The 14,509-nt window shown below is 42.3% G+C and overlaps 2 protein-coding genes across 2 annotated transcripts; both read right to left on the bottom strand.

Annotated features, from left to right (window-relative positions):
* Positions 1-2,561: 2,561 nt before the first annotated feature.
* On the bottom strand, positions 2,562-7,185 carry LOC135633756 (uncharacterized). The gene is made up of 3 exons (XM_065143631.1): positions 5,463-7,185; positions 3,392-3,829; positions 2,562-3,060 (listed from the first exon to the last, which is right to left on the bottom strand). The coding sequence occupies exons 1-3, from the start codon at positions 6,076-6,078 to the stop codon at positions 2,876-2,878; spliced, it is 1,239 nt and encodes a 412-aa protein (XP_064999703.1). The 5' UTR covers positions 6,079-7,185; the 3' UTR covers positions 2,562-2,875.
* Positions 7,186-7,915: 730 nt separating this feature from the next.
* Positions 7,916-14,482, bottom strand: LOC135633755 (DEAD-box ATP-dependent RNA helicase 50-like). Its single transcript, XM_065143630.1, has 9 exons — positions 14,024-14,482; positions 13,141-13,688; positions 12,564-12,758; positions 11,119-11,306; positions 10,537-10,750; positions 9,478-9,606; positions 8,996-9,168; positions 8,108-8,342; positions 7,916-8,013 (listed from the first exon to the last, which is right to left on the bottom strand). The coding sequence occupies exons 1-8, from the start codon at positions 14,406-14,408 to the stop codon at positions 8,108-8,110; spliced, it is 2,067 nt and encodes a 688-aa protein (XP_064999702.1). The 5' UTR covers positions 14,409-14,482; the 3' UTR covers positions 7,916-8,013.
* Positions 14,483-14,509: the final 27 nt, after the last annotated feature.

The following is a 14,509-nucleotide window of genomic DNA, read 5'->3' as shown; positions in this document are numbered from 1 at the left end:
TGGAGCCGAGGAGCACGACGCAGGCGGGCTGGCCGCGCAAGTGTGGTCTAAGACAACACGCGACCGAGAAGCACGACGCAGGCGGGCAGGCCGCGCAGGTGTGGTCTCGGGCAACACGCGGCCGAGGAGCATGGCGCAAGCGAGCTGCGACCGAGGGGTATAGCTCTGGCGGGCAGGTCGCGCAGGCTTGGTCTCGGGCAGCATGGAGCCGAGGAGCACGGCGCAGGAGGGCAGGCCGCGCAGGCGTGGTCTCGGGCAACACGCGGTCGAGGAGCACGACACAAGTGGGCTACGGCCGAGGGGTATAGCTCAGGCGGGCAGGCCGCGCAAGCTTGGTCTCGGGCAGCATGGAGCCGAGGAGCATGGCGCAGGCGGGTAGGCCGCGCAGGCATGGTATCGGGCAACACGCGATCGAGGAGCACGGTGCAAGCGGGCTGCGGCCGAGGGATATGGCTCAGGCGGGCAAGCCGCGCAGGCGTGGTCTCGGGCAACACGCGGCCGAGGAGCACGACGCAAGCAGGCTGCGACCGAGGGATATGGCTTAGGCGGGCAGGCCGCGCAAGTGTGGTCTCGGGCAACATGCGGCTGAGGAACACGGTGCAGGCGGCCTGCGACCGAGGGATATGGCTCAGGCGGGCAGGTCGCGCAGGCACGGTCTAAGGCAACATGCGGCCAAGGAGCACGGCGCAGGCGGGCTGCGGCTGAGGAGTATAGCTCAGGCGGGCAGGCCGCGCAGGCTTGGTCTCGGGCAACATGGAGCCTCGGAGCACAGCGCATGCGGGTAGGCCGCGCTGAGGGACACAGCTCAAAGTTCGGACTTGATGAGTGAGGTCCAGAAAGGCCTTGGACGACATGGGCGATGGGCCAACTAGGGTGCCGTCGGGCAGCAATAGGCCCGGGTCGTTAAATATCCGCCAATAGCGCTCTGAAGTCATGGCGGGGGGTTCGTCTAGAGGTTCTCCACGCGAGGGGTGTTCCCCCGGAGCTCTGATCGGGTGTGACGCCTTAGCTGCGAGCTCGTCTGAGTCAATTGGGCGATCCCCTAACATTCGAGCCCTCCTTCTAGCGCCAAAATGTTAGTGTAAACAACTTTAAGTCGTAACCTCGGGGCCGACGCGACTTGATTCGGGTCCGGATGATGGGGGATCTTCCCGGGACGACCCTTGAGACCGCTGAGGTGGCCGGCTGCGGTGGTCCAATCGAGACGGGGTCGTTGTTTCCTCCGAGAGGGGACTCCTCGCCTGGGCGTCTAGCGGGAGGCCTCCGTCTTCGCACCTACACATAGGTCGGGTCAGGATAGCTCGACCCGACCCCCCCGACGATCAAGTCAGTGAATAGTCACAGTGGGTTTGTTGGTTGTCTTTCCCCCCTCCCCTCCCGTTTAGAATGCGAGGGTATTTATAGGGAAGCTTACTGTTTCCTGATGTGCCCGCTTGCAGGGGCAGGCTCGTACTCCTGGTAGCGTCTGACACTAGTGTTGGCGTGGAGGACCGGGCCTGAGCAGGATGTTTAATGTGCCTCGGTCGACATTCCGGTCTGTTTGACCAGGAGGTTCAAGCCCTCCTTCTAGCGCCAAAATGTTAGTGTCAACAATTTCATGTCGTGGCCTCAGGGCCAACACGGCTTGTTTCGGGTCCGAATGGCGGGGATCTTGCTCAAGGTCTCTCGGGGTTGCTGATGTGGTTGGCCGTGCAGATCAGATCACGTCGGGACTCGTCAGGACGTCCCGTTTGGAAGGGTCCCTCTCCTCGGTGTTGGTGGGGAAGTAGCTTCGTCTTCGTACCTGCACACAGGTTGGGTCGAAGCTCGACCCGACCCCTCCAACGATCAAGTCAGATGAAGTGAAGAGGTCTTTTTTGTGTGTGTTTCCTCCTTTTTTCCTTTGCTCCTCTCGGGAGTAGGGTTTTTATAAGATGACTTGCTGTGTCTGTTATGCCTGTTTTGTAGGGAGCAGGATCGTACTCCCGGCCACGTCTGATAGTGGTGTTGGCGTGGCGTGAAGGATTGGGCTTGAGCAGGACATTAATTATTTTTGGATCGACGCAAAAATAATAGATAAAAATAATAATTTTAATATTTTTATTTTAAATAATTTTATCGATAAAAAAATAATTTTAAAATCTCATATGTTAAAAATAGATAAAATATTAAAATTATTTTTTTTCATCATTTTCTATCGATTTAACACATGGTGTCACGTATCATGTTTTTCATTAATACAACTAATAATGTTAGAGTAAATAAAATTATTTGTTTCACTTTCAAAACTATAAAAATCTTAATATAAATTTTTTAAATACAAAAAACACAATACTAATAGAATCTAAATACAAAAGATAATATATAATTAACCTTATAAATAATGGGCCTAAAGGCAAATGACCCACTTGCAGACCTTCCACGACATCGAGGACGATCTATGCGGCTAGTTTAGCCATGAATCGAAGGACTCGCAAACTCGTTTCGCTAACCAAAGTCATATGCTCTAATGTAACATATATCACCATGAATCCATAAATGAGTGAAAAGGAATATGATTATATAAAAGATTAGCAATTAACTTGAACTTAAATGTCATGGATCACATAAATTCAAGCATATAACCATCATGCTGGTTCCTGACAACCTTACCCATTGTCATTTATATACACATCAAGAGTAGCTTCATCATGTGAGTGTTTTGTGTTGTTTGGGCCTAAGAAGAGAGTCATCGTCTTCCTACTGCAAAAATCTACATATTCTAATCATTCAAACTCTAAGGATGACAGATAATTTTAACACGAGGTTTAGCTTCAGAAGAGAAGCTTCGACTGCACTACATTTGATTCTATGATCTAAGACACAAAGCTATATTAACAGTCTAAAAGCAGGTACGTCAATCTGAACCATCGCAAGATGCATCCTCAGAATTATGGTAGACCAAGGTAAGCAGGTCGTCGACAGTGTACCCTAGATGTGAGGATGCAAGCATAGAAGCACCAACAAGGACAGCCAAGCCGAGGCCGCTCCAAATCCATCTTCGTTGCCGTCTTCTTCTTACACGATTTTGGCGAGCCAGCTCTGTGAACACATCGTAAACAGTCAATCATGCATGATCTTGGATGCAATATCTTTTGATCAAACACATGAGATGTCGTAGAACCATGATGAAAAAAAGAGTTCCTACTACCATAATAGAAAAACGAAAGGGTTAGAAGACTGATGTGAATGATTTTATACAAAGCACGGCATCGAAAAAAGAGGGAAAAAAACTAAACAAACTAAAGTTAGGTTTTATGTGATTTCTCTTCTAAAATTATTGATGCACTAGTATGTTGAAGAAAAACAAAGAACAGTTTAGCTGTCTACATCAAGAATTCAAATGTAAATGAAATAATGCAAAAGGACTTACTGATGATTTCCTGATTCCTCAGTGACATCTCACGGTTCACAGCCTCATAATAGTGAATTCGTTCTCGCAGCCGAGATATCTCATGGTTCTTCATATCAACAACTGCCTGTGCAGCTGCTTCAGTTTCAGCCCGGGCCAAACCCCTTTCAACAGCTTCAGAAACATATCTTGTAACTAGAATCTCCTGGCAGAGTTCTGCAGGATCTATCTCAAGCTGAAATCCTCCAGCTTGCTGGCTTACAGGATATGTAACTCCAATTTGAGACAGACTCTCTGCTAATCTCCCCCACTGGGTCTGCATATGGAGAAGGGCCATCTCAGTTGTCTTTCGTCTCTCAATCTCTTCAATAAGGTCAACCCGTAAAGTGCATAGTTCCTTTTCATATTTTATACTTGAGGACAGAGATGACTGTGAAGCAGAACCATCTGAGATGAAATCTGGAAAACCATAACAGTCAGATTCAAAATGTTTAATTTGAGAAACTTGGTAGCCCAAATTAAGTAAAAGGACATCAATTTACAGTTTATAATTTAGATCAAACATATCTAATCTCCAGATATCAATTAGGGACTGCTGTCAGTTCTGATGATTTAACAACATAAAGATCTAATACACTTAAAAGACCTGAGTTTGCAACTTCAATTTGTTAGAAATCTGAATATATTTTGCATCAAAAATTGTGCATAAACTAAGAATCTTTAAAAAAAAAGAGAAAAACAAGGATGGAGGAGGGTTGGAAATAATGTTATATGTTCCTCTTTTCCAGAACAGACCAAAATGCATCTTTTTACTCTTCATTTGTATATCTATATCTCATCCGACAACCTGATGCCAGAAAAAACTGCCAAACCTGCTTCTTTAAGCTGAGGTCTTAGCCAAAATGTGAACACTTCCAAGAACCACTTTGATCCTTAGGTTGAATCAATCAAATAATTTTTTCTATATATGGGTCTCATGATCAAGCCAATTAGCTCACATTGAGCTTTTTTCTTTGCTCCAGTCAATAAAAAAAAGATGTACTAAAAACAAGTTCGGTTGCCCATACATTAATGATTTTTCATAAAAAAATATCTTATAATATTTATTCTGTAGGAAATATTTTGCTTTTTTTTTTAGATCATCGTCGCAGATTATATTTTTTTGCAGCTTAAAAAAAATGTAGGAAGTTATTGAAAACCTTCTTATCATTAATTTTTAAAACATCATCTAGAGACAAAACACTTTTGAAAACACCAAATTGTTAAAGAAAGAGTACTAACAATTTCCTTTTTGTAAAATCATTTATCTTGTCCATAGTTAATATACAAAAGGATGAAGGCTTTACTGATTGTTTCAACATTTCTCTTTCCTTAATGCACCTCTATCTCTTGTAGTGGCACTTCCTTTTTGTGTTCTTGATCAAATAGACCAGACAACCACTAAAAAACAAAAATCTTAATACCCAAATACATCTCTATGTGGCCAAGGCCCTTGAAATAAAGACTCCAATCCAACACAAACATATAGGATCTAGAGTTCAACGCAATGCCCACATATTACTTTATTAAGAATAAACAAGGGAACACTAACAGCTTTCCACATAAACCCATGAACATATGCCTTGGCACTTCCTATGCTCAGATTTATAATGCAAATATGCCTTACTAGCTTATTAAATAGCTATCAAGTTAAATCCAGCTAATCGAACCACAAACCATGTAAGCATATCTGATGGAAGGCGGTATTTAAAACAGTGACATAATTCATGAAATCTGTAGTTGTAAACTTAACATACACTTTACTGGAAAAGAAACTAAATAGGGGGAACTTTCACAGATTCACTTGTAGCAGGAATCTGCCACCACAATAAGCACTTCTAGAATAACGAGGATGTCAGGACCAACTGAAACCAAGAATGCTCAAGCAAGAAATTTAATATGAACAACTGCTATGACAACGAACATATCAATCAAGCTAAAAGCGAGGCATCATCAGAGAAGAACACCATTTCATCATCTCGAGACATATCGAGTGTATAAAAGAAAGATGCACAAAAAAGATATAGATTTTGGGTATGAGAGAAGATAATACCTTCAATGGCATCATAGAATTCGGTATGGTTAGGTGTGCGGCTCCCAAATCCTGCGGAGCTTTCGCCACTGCAGCAGCTCGTAACGCTCCTTGTCTCACGAGGGCTCCAGAAACCATCTTCATCGTCATCTTCATCGACGCCCCTGTCCAGGACTTCCCTTTCCAGTCCATTTGTTCCCTTCTCCTCCCCTCTGCAAGAGGCATCCAAACGGCCGCTCTCCTCGTTGCCTTTACGTCTGTCCATCGGCAGCTTCCCTGCAGCCAAGCAAAACTCAACTCCCCGATGAGCATCACGCTTCCGCTGAAACCGGAAGCCACCACAACCTGAAGAGGCGGGCCAGGCGCCGATGTTGTTGCTGCTCAGGCTACAAATATTTCCGTTAAGGACACGAGGGAAGGCGGAGGGGGAGGAGGAGTCGCGAGAGGGTGGGAAGGAATTAGGGAAAGCGAGCTCCGGGGAGAAAAGAAAGAGTTGCTGACGAGCCGAGAGGTACTTCTTGCTGTTGTCGCCATCCTCGGCTTGGAGATCTCGGTCGGAGGCAGAGAAGGCGACGGCGGATTGACCCCCGTTTGGCTCCAACAGCCGCTCCAATGCCATCGCCGCCATGCTGGGCATCCAAACGAACCGGCAGCTACTAACTCGCTCACCAGATCGAGATTGGAGAACACGCTAAGGAGGACGAGCAGGAGGAGGTAGGCTCAGTAGTATTTGATCTCTTCTTCGTCTTGAATCTTCATGATTGCCCACGTTTTCTTGGGAAGGAAGGCAGAGACTTTTGCCGTGCAGGGGCCACTACTAAGCAGCAGAGACCGATCCACGAGCGTCAACGGCGCCGCGCGCGAGCCAGCCGGTACCGTTGAACTGGGAAGAAGGAGAACAAGGAAGGCGCGGCCTGGGTCGGTGTGGTGGAGTCGGCCGCCGGTTGCCCTCCGACATTTGAGGCGGGATGGGTTTGATGGCCTCGGGAAAGTTGCCCCTTATTGGGGGGTTTCGGTCATTCAAATCAAACGGGCGGAAAGAAACCCTAATTGGCGGGTTCGAAGCGGGATTTCACTTAAGTACAGGCCAAAGAAGATCCGGAATCCGTGAAGGAGTCGGTGGGCCCACCGGGTCCATCACATACCCGCCTCAACCGCTCGCGCTCTCTCTCTCTCTCTTTCTCGCTGTTGTTGTTCTCCATGTTGGGCTCGGTGATGATGGAGAAGCCTAACACATGGGAGTATGCGGGGTTACGCTTCGTCATGGGTCCCCAATTGCCCTCACTCACCCTGGGGAAAGCCACGGGCTCTAAACCGTGGGCACAAGAAGGTTCATCTACGTAAGTGAGCAGGCCGAATTGCGTTGACTCAGAGAATGGTTGACAAAATTAATAGTCTATGACAATAAATATCAAGAAATTAATTTGACTGAGCACAGCATGCTGCCGTATGAAAGGGACGGTGACATGGTTGACGTGCCTTCATCAGGACTCGAGCGGTTTGGATCAATTGCTTGAAACAGATGGCCGGGCTCGGCTCAGCAAGTCAAATCCGGCACACACGTACTATTCATCACATGATCACCACTGCATGCTTAAATCCCGAACAGTAATTGATTTGGGAATTATGACGTGTGGATGTTTAATTGCAGTTTTTATCTTCATCTTCACATGGTATACATGTCACCCTTGAATGATTGCCATATTATTATTATCTTTGTCAACCTGGCTGACATCTTAACCTCCATCCCGACGAAGTCTCATCTTAACTCATATGGATGCTGTAGTAGTCTCTTTTTTTTAAACAAAATCATTTTTTAATGTTCTAAATGATTAGAATGGTAAACTGAATCACTTTTATGCTCTCGAGGTTTATTTCGGTCAGGAATTCAGATCTCTTACATAGTTTAGGGTCGAGATTTCAGATCTCTTATATAGTTTAATGCCGAGTTAGACCATAATTGTATTAGATTTTGTTATTTCACAAATCACTTGGAGCATATTAATTCCATGTTATAAGGTACAATTAACCAACAACATATTGCCATAATGAGTGGAGGAATAACTGACATTGGAGAAAAAAGGAGACCCAAGTTACGAACAACCATATTACCTGATTTGGTAGCGTTTATGTTAGATGCTGACGTAGTCAACGCTTGTCGAAACTGATTATGTCGTTGAACGACTTCCTTATCATAGACCACTTCTTCATGATGGTTATAATCTATCAAAATTTTTACCAAAGCAGGCTAACAAATTCACTTGCTCATTCCATAAATCCACACCGACGTGTAAGAGAACTTTCAGCAACCTTCTTAGAAGTAACAAGAGTTTGTCCACTTGATTGGTTTATTTGCTAGTGGTTCGCCAATCCGAAAACCAGCGGATAGAAATTAAGTTGGGTTTTCTGAATTCAAGGATTAGCTATTTAAAACTGATATAGTAGATTTTATGGGAATTTAAGGAGATAAAAGATGATGCAAGAAAGATTACCTCAACCAATCGTACAGCAAGTCAGGATCAGTGGTGGGAGTGTTGCTTACAACATTTGAGAGCTTCTCTTGGATGTCTCGCTATCGGTACGAGGTAACGGAAACATTGTTCAGCCTCTGTGATATACAATACAGATGATTGTCAGCTCGGAAAAGAGAGAAGTGGCGGAGTCACCTATGGCACCAAACTCGCACAAGGTAGATCATGCAATGGATGGCCCTTCTTGTTCCTTTCCATTATCCTCCTGGCCAAGGAGACCTGCTTGCCTACGACAAAGACGTAGGCCTTGCCTTTGCCACCGGCACCACGAGCTGTCCTCCCGACACGGCGGACATACTCGCTAGGATCACGAGGGAAGTCGAAGAGTACCACATGGTCCACACCTGCAAAGTCTATGCCTCGTGATGCCCTGTTGAAAGATCATCAAATACCAGTTAGGAAGAAAAGACTAATTTTTTTTCTTCTTTTCCAACAGAAGCATTAGAAGAACAGAAAAAACAAATATAAGTAGAAGGGTAGAAAGCATGACGAAAAGAATTGTAACATTAATTTTGATCTGAGACACAGTAGCAGATAACCAAGGATTACAATATATCATTAATTAATGTGCATGGTTCATTTTACAATATATCATTAATTAATGTGCATGGTTCAAAAAGAACCATGCTATTATACCGAACTCAGCATGCAATGTCAGTTTATCAGTCTATGCCTTTCGCTGCAATTGGTTATTTCAGCACAATCAAAGAATGATGACTCGAATGAGATATGGTAAAAAGTTCATTAGTGCAGCAGCCATGAAACTATATTACTTAAAAGTGTAAAGGACATGTGATAAAAGTTAACCATCTAAACTGCTATCTGAACACCAGCATTGTAGCTTATTGAGCAACTCTCTCATGTTTGATAAGCGTATTTCCTGTGCTATGGCAGCATGGAATGGCGAGACTTGGATTTGTGATCCTTTTATAACTCAGATGTGTTTTTATAACTTGTTTTCTAAGTCAAGCTACATAGAAAAAGTTGAACTAATGAATACAATATTTGCCACATTTCCATTACCTGTCAGTGCAGATCAGAAACTTTGAATCTTTTGAACGTGAGTTGAGAAACTCTCTCATGTTTGATAAACGTATTTCCTGTGCTATGGCAGCATGGAATGGCAGGACTTGGATTTGTGATCCTTTCCTATCATAGCGATTCAATACATTCTCCACCATTCTGCAGGTTTCAATCTGTGGAACAAAACAAGGTAACTGCTTATCATGAAAAGGAGATGCCCAGTTGGTTTCAATCTGCAAAGCTTGAGGAATAATTGCCTAATATTATAAATGAAGATGCCAACTTGAAGTATGAAGGGCTCCTACGCTAAGATGCATTCTTTTAAAATGGATCTTTAAATTTGCCAAAGTAAGAAAAACAATACTATATCCAGTCAGCATGAAAATAATGATCTCCTACACATACATTACTCATTTTGAATTATGTTTATAATTTCCATGTTTCTAATTAGTCAAAACATAAATTTAGAAATTCAATGTTACCTTATTGCAGAAAACAATAGTTTTAGGAACTGGGAGTTCTAAAAGCTGCAGAAGAGCAGATTTCTTATTTTGAAAAGCAGTATCTGGATTCTTCTCCTCCCCATCAGCACCACTGCAGTCAACAAGAACCTGCAAGTGAATAATGTTAGTCATTAAAAGTTCCAAATCAAGTTAATTGCTACAGGAAATGGCCCCCATTCATCTAACTGAAGAACAAAGTGATAAGATATTTACAAAGTCAATAAGAACATGTTTCATATAAAGAAATTAATGGTATCTGAAAATTCTGCAGAGAAGCTTTCAGAATATTCACTAACCAAATCAGGATCACAAACATCATAATTCAGTTTCTCTTCCAATTATATAAAAATGGAAATATCTAAAGAATATATATGAAATTTGAAGACATCTGATTTTAGTTGTCATCAAGTGGGGAAGGTGATGATGATTATTTCTTTTGTCAAAAAAGCAGCCAAAACTCAGATTTTGTTAACCACCAACTAGCCTCTTATGTTTTCTGCAAACATATCTTTGCCTAACCTTGGCTATAAATTTGTCATTGAATCAGGAGGGTTGATGTCAATTGCCAGTTGGTCTAAAATTCCTGTCCACAATTCCAAGTAACCTGGGGCTTGAGTTGTTCAACACTTCAACCACTAGTGTTATACTAATGGACAAAGTACAAGAATGATAATTATGATGCAATATTTTTCGGGGTTGCCGACGGTTGGTCTGGCAAGGGATATTAAAATATATGATAGTTAAATATTTCATTAAAATTAAAATTGGGAGTCACGAAGTAGGAGAAAACAATTTTGTATTTCTACTTTGATAAATTGAAGGTGAATGTGATTTTTTGTGTATATAAACACACAATCTACAATTAAAAAGATCAAGTATTCCACAATCATTCATTCAGTTGCCAGAACCAATTATCGGCCATAATTACAGCTTGGTTACACCTAAAGACTGATTTTACATCCCATTTGTTAAGTAGCCAGAATCAATGATTTTACACGTCACTTCAAGGTAGAAACAAGCAGATAATGGAAGACTAACCTCTTCGAGACCGGAGCTTGTACGGTGCATGCCAGGTCCCATGATTACTTCAGAGTCCGGAAATATTTCGACCACTTTATTATAGATATCAACTGGAAGAGTTGCAGTAACAAAAAGATATTGTGCCGACACTGGTGCAGAACTTATGAAGCTCTCAAGAACATGTTCAAATCCGTCATCTCTGAATAGGATGTCCACTTCATCTAGGACAACACTGCATGTATTAAAGAGATTAGTTCATAGGTGTTTAAACAAGCTCTATTCTTTTTTTTACATGACAACCTCACAAGAAACAACTTTACTTTTATGTACTTGATACTGTCTTAGAAAACTTCCGAGAACATACTGTGACTTAAAAACTTTTGCTATTTCTTTTAGAACTTTTAGTTCAAAACAGATTGTTGTTTATGGAAGCCACATTAAACTTTCAGCAAAGGTACATTAAGAAGCATGCCAGTTCAGATCTGTACAAAAGCACATTTCTGCAGTCACATAAAGCAAACCAAAAGAATTCCAATTAAAATTAAATTTAACCGTGATGCTTTGATATAGCAAAAACTGAAAAATGCAAACACGGATTACCATCTAAGGTTCGTTAGTTGCAGAAAGCCTTCTTGTAGCAGATACATATAACGGCCAGGTGTTGCAATGAGTACATCGGATTCTTCATTAAGATTGTCTAGCTGAGTTTTCTGTCGAAAGCCGCCTGTTGCAACCATAGATCTGAATGGGACACCATATTTTGCTATCGACCGGCAATTACTAAGAACCTGCAAATATAAAAGGTTCAGGCAAAGTCAAACGCTAACATCAGAAATAGAAGTTCCATGTCATTCACAAACACTTGAGTGAAATTCTAAATTTTATTTCAGCAGTTCCATCAATATGCATCACATGCACTGCATACATATATATCAAATTCATGCTACTCCATCAGACACAATACCATCGGCAACACCCATTTCTACTTTGAATATGCAAAAGCAAATCCAACTCACTAAGCAATTATCAACATGGCGAAAGAAAAGGAACAAACTATTGAACAATAACAAGAAAGCCAATTATTAAGTGCACGTGAAAAGGCAGCCAATGACAGAAAATGAGAAAAAGCAAAAGAAGAAAAATCACTACGATTCCCAGAAAAGCCAACTCCGAATCATCCACTTCTTCTTTGCTGTGTAAATTTCAAAAACAATTCGAGTTTTTTAGGCAACCATCATATTGGAGGAAGGACAAAGGAAAAGCAATCCACAATCAAAATGGGAGTCCAAATCAAGCATGTAATCACAGAGGAGAAGAAAACTAAGACATGAAAGTATAAAAAAAAGGACCAAAGGGACAAATTATCAAAATCAAAACTACAGACCATAACAACAAAGGGACAAATTATCGGTTTCCATTTCAATGTAGGCCCTGTGGACTTCTCATTTAACAATCTTTGTGAGTTTGGCGATTTTAATTTATATCGATTTCATTACCTACGTCAGAAAGAGTTTAGAGAACATAAACGTGATTGGCACAGAGTTATACATGATCGGAGTTATTCCCTTTCTGTACAGAGTTATTTATCTGGCCATATCCCAAGAGCATGCAAATAGATAATCATGCATGTCTATGACCAATAATTGGTTTCTAAATTTATTTGTGCTTTTAAAACTAAATTAAACACAATAAATTTCTTTCTAACTCATGCTCAAATAATACAGCCAGATTGTTCAATGATGTTGTTGTGTTTGGTAGCTTATGATACTCTTGTAAAGGCATTCATCTGTGTTTGTCTTAAATATGTCAATAGTCACTTATTTGGTTTCTCAAAGTGCTAATTATCACTAGATATTACACCTATAAGCAATATTGACCAGATATTATGCCAAGATTCTATATTCACTGTTGATTAATTAGTTACACCAAACTAGCTAGTTTTGACAAGACAATCAAAACTGAACGGTATAGATCAACTTCAACTATTGGTGCCTCAGAAAGATGAAACACAGAAAAAGTTGGTGATGGTGACACCAAATACCAACCTGTGAAGCCAATTCAGCAGTAGGCACCAATATTATCACTCTTGGGCTCCTTGATGATGCTTTACCAAGACCTAGTATCTCTTCCTGTCTTAAGCATTGTATAGTTGGAGCAAGATAAGCCAATGTCTTACCAGATCCACTCTGATCAGCAACAATACAAGTCTTTCCTTCTATAATAGGTCCATATGCCATTGCCTGCAGTATTCAAAAACTACATAAACGTTCTGCTTGAGTTTTCACAAGTCATTTTATTCCCAAATCAAACCAGTGATCAATTTGGATAATTTCATTGACATAATTGTGAACAGATTCAGAAGCAAGCCAAGGATCCAATATGAGAATTTCACTGAACAGATAATTTATATAATATTTGGATAAGAGGAAACCCATAAAATTTTCTTTAATCAAATTTACTAGATTTGACAGTATCATCATTTTCTGAGATCATAGAAACCAAGCAAGCTTATAAGGGGTTCATCCTAGCAACCATGATCAGAAAAGTGTGAGACTTCTGGTATAGATCAGAAAAGAAAAAAAAAAAGCAAAGCAAATATTCTCAGCAGAAACTAAGAAACACCTGAATATGAGATGGGCGAAGGAACGTCAGTCCCCTCAAAGCACCAACCATGTCATCAGTGCAACCGACATCTTTGAAAGATTTCCTGCTAAAAAATCCAGCATCAGTAGCCATTTTCTTGTGCTGCTTAGACCGGACAACTGTACCAGCCCGATTAGAAGCAGCACCTCCCCATCCCCTGAAGGAAGCATTCCTTGGAACAGATCTGTCTAGAAATGAAGCATAATCATCTTCTCTAGAATTCAAGCGCAAAGAATTTGTGGCTTCAGTCTCTTCATTCACTGCTGAATTGTCCTTCAAATCTGAATCCTTCAGACCCTGTGCTCTGCCACAACCAAATGAATCTGTTTGATTGGTATCACTTGAAGGTGAATCTCCAACAAACGTGACACTTCCAATTTTAGAGTCATCCATATAATTTTTGGAGGTTTTCTTTATCAAGGACTTCACCTTCTGTGCCTTCAGCCTTCCGAAACTTCTACGAGATCCACCAGCAGGCACAACTTTCTTATTGCCGGTTTCATCAATAGGCATTGTCACATCAACTCCTGTGGTATAAAAAACCTCTGCAACCTTAGGAGACGATTGACAAGAAAGAATAAGGAATAAAACATCTCATAGTATGAAGACCAGCTCTTACTGAAGAAGCAGCAACCATCAACCTGTCCTCACCGATCATGACCAGCTCAACAATGTGTATGTCTCAACGAAATAATTTTGTAGTTTCCAATGCAAAATCAAGAAAAGGAAAAATAAAATCGCATGTCGGGTTTTTGACCAACTCAGTACGCGTTCTTTAGAACGTGAAGTAGGGTTTCTGCCTCATGAATGGAATTGTAAACGACGAAGGTTACAAGCGGGGGAGAGGACAAGGATTGCTCACCTTCCTGTCGACCTTCGGCGGTAGGGGGTTTCCAAGAGAGGACCTCCGCGGAGGGGATGTTGGTGTCGGCATCGTCGTTGTCATCGGACCCTCCCCAGACGATGAACTTCTCCCCAGTCTCTCTGTCGACCAGGCGGTAAGCGCCGGCCGTCTCCATGGGGATACGCTCGTAGCCGTGGCGGCCGGACGCCGCAGCCACCACCGGCGACTCATCCCTCTCCCCTCGAGCGGCGCGTTCGAACGAGCAGCCACATCGGCGGCGAAGAGCGAAGAGGCGCCGAATCGGAGAAAGCAGAGGAGGAAGTAAAGGGCTTTGGAGAGAGTAGGAGAAGAGGAGGTCCTTCTGAAGAAGGGGAGGAGGAGGAGGAGCGCTGCTCGCCAGCATTTTGCTCTCACGTCAGTCTATCGAGAGAGAGCGAGCGAGGACGAGGCGAGGGAACGACGAAAACCCTCAGCTACCCCGCGAGTCGGGATAAGGATTCCTCG

This window comes from Musa acuminata, chromosome BXJ3-3, assembly GCF_036884655.1.
Source record: "Musa acuminata AAA Group cultivar baxijiao chromosome BXJ3-3, Cavendish_Baxijiao_AAA, whole genome shotgun sequence".
Taxonomy (NCBI): Eukaryota; Viridiplantae; Streptophyta; class Magnoliopsida; order Zingiberales; family Musaceae; genus Musa; species Musa acuminata.
Note: the sequence above shows the minus strand (reverse complement) of the source record. Positions and strands in the feature narration are given on the sequence as shown.

Excerpts from the sequence above, each read along its gene's own strand:
- LOC135633756 (XM_065143631.1), bottom strand. The coding sequence starts at position 6,078 with ATGCCCAGCATGGCGGCGATGGCATTGGAGCGGCTGTTGGAGCCAAAC. Across the intron at positions 3,830-5,462 it reads ATTCTATGATGCCATTGAAG|ATTTCATCTCAGATGGTTCT; the intron begins GTATTATCTTCT and ends ATGGTTTTCCAG. Across the intron at positions 3,061-3,391 it reads GAGGAATCAGGAAATCATCA|AGCTGGCTCGCCAAAATCGT; the intron begins GTAAGTCCTTTT and ends ATGTGTTCACAG.
- LOC135633755 (XM_065143630.1), bottom strand. The coding sequence starts at position 14,408 with ATGCTGGCGAGCAGCGCTCCTCCTCCTCCTCCCCTTCTTCAGAAGGAC. Across the intron at positions 9,607-10,536 it reads CAAGCTCCGGTCTCGAAGAG|GTTCTTGTTGACTGCAGTGG; the intron begins GTTAGTCTTCCA and ends ATTCACTTGCAG. Across the intron at positions 8,343-8,995 it reads TTTCTGATCTGCACTGACAG|GGCATCACGAGGCATAGACT; the intron begins GTAATGGAAATG and ends ATCTTTCAACAG.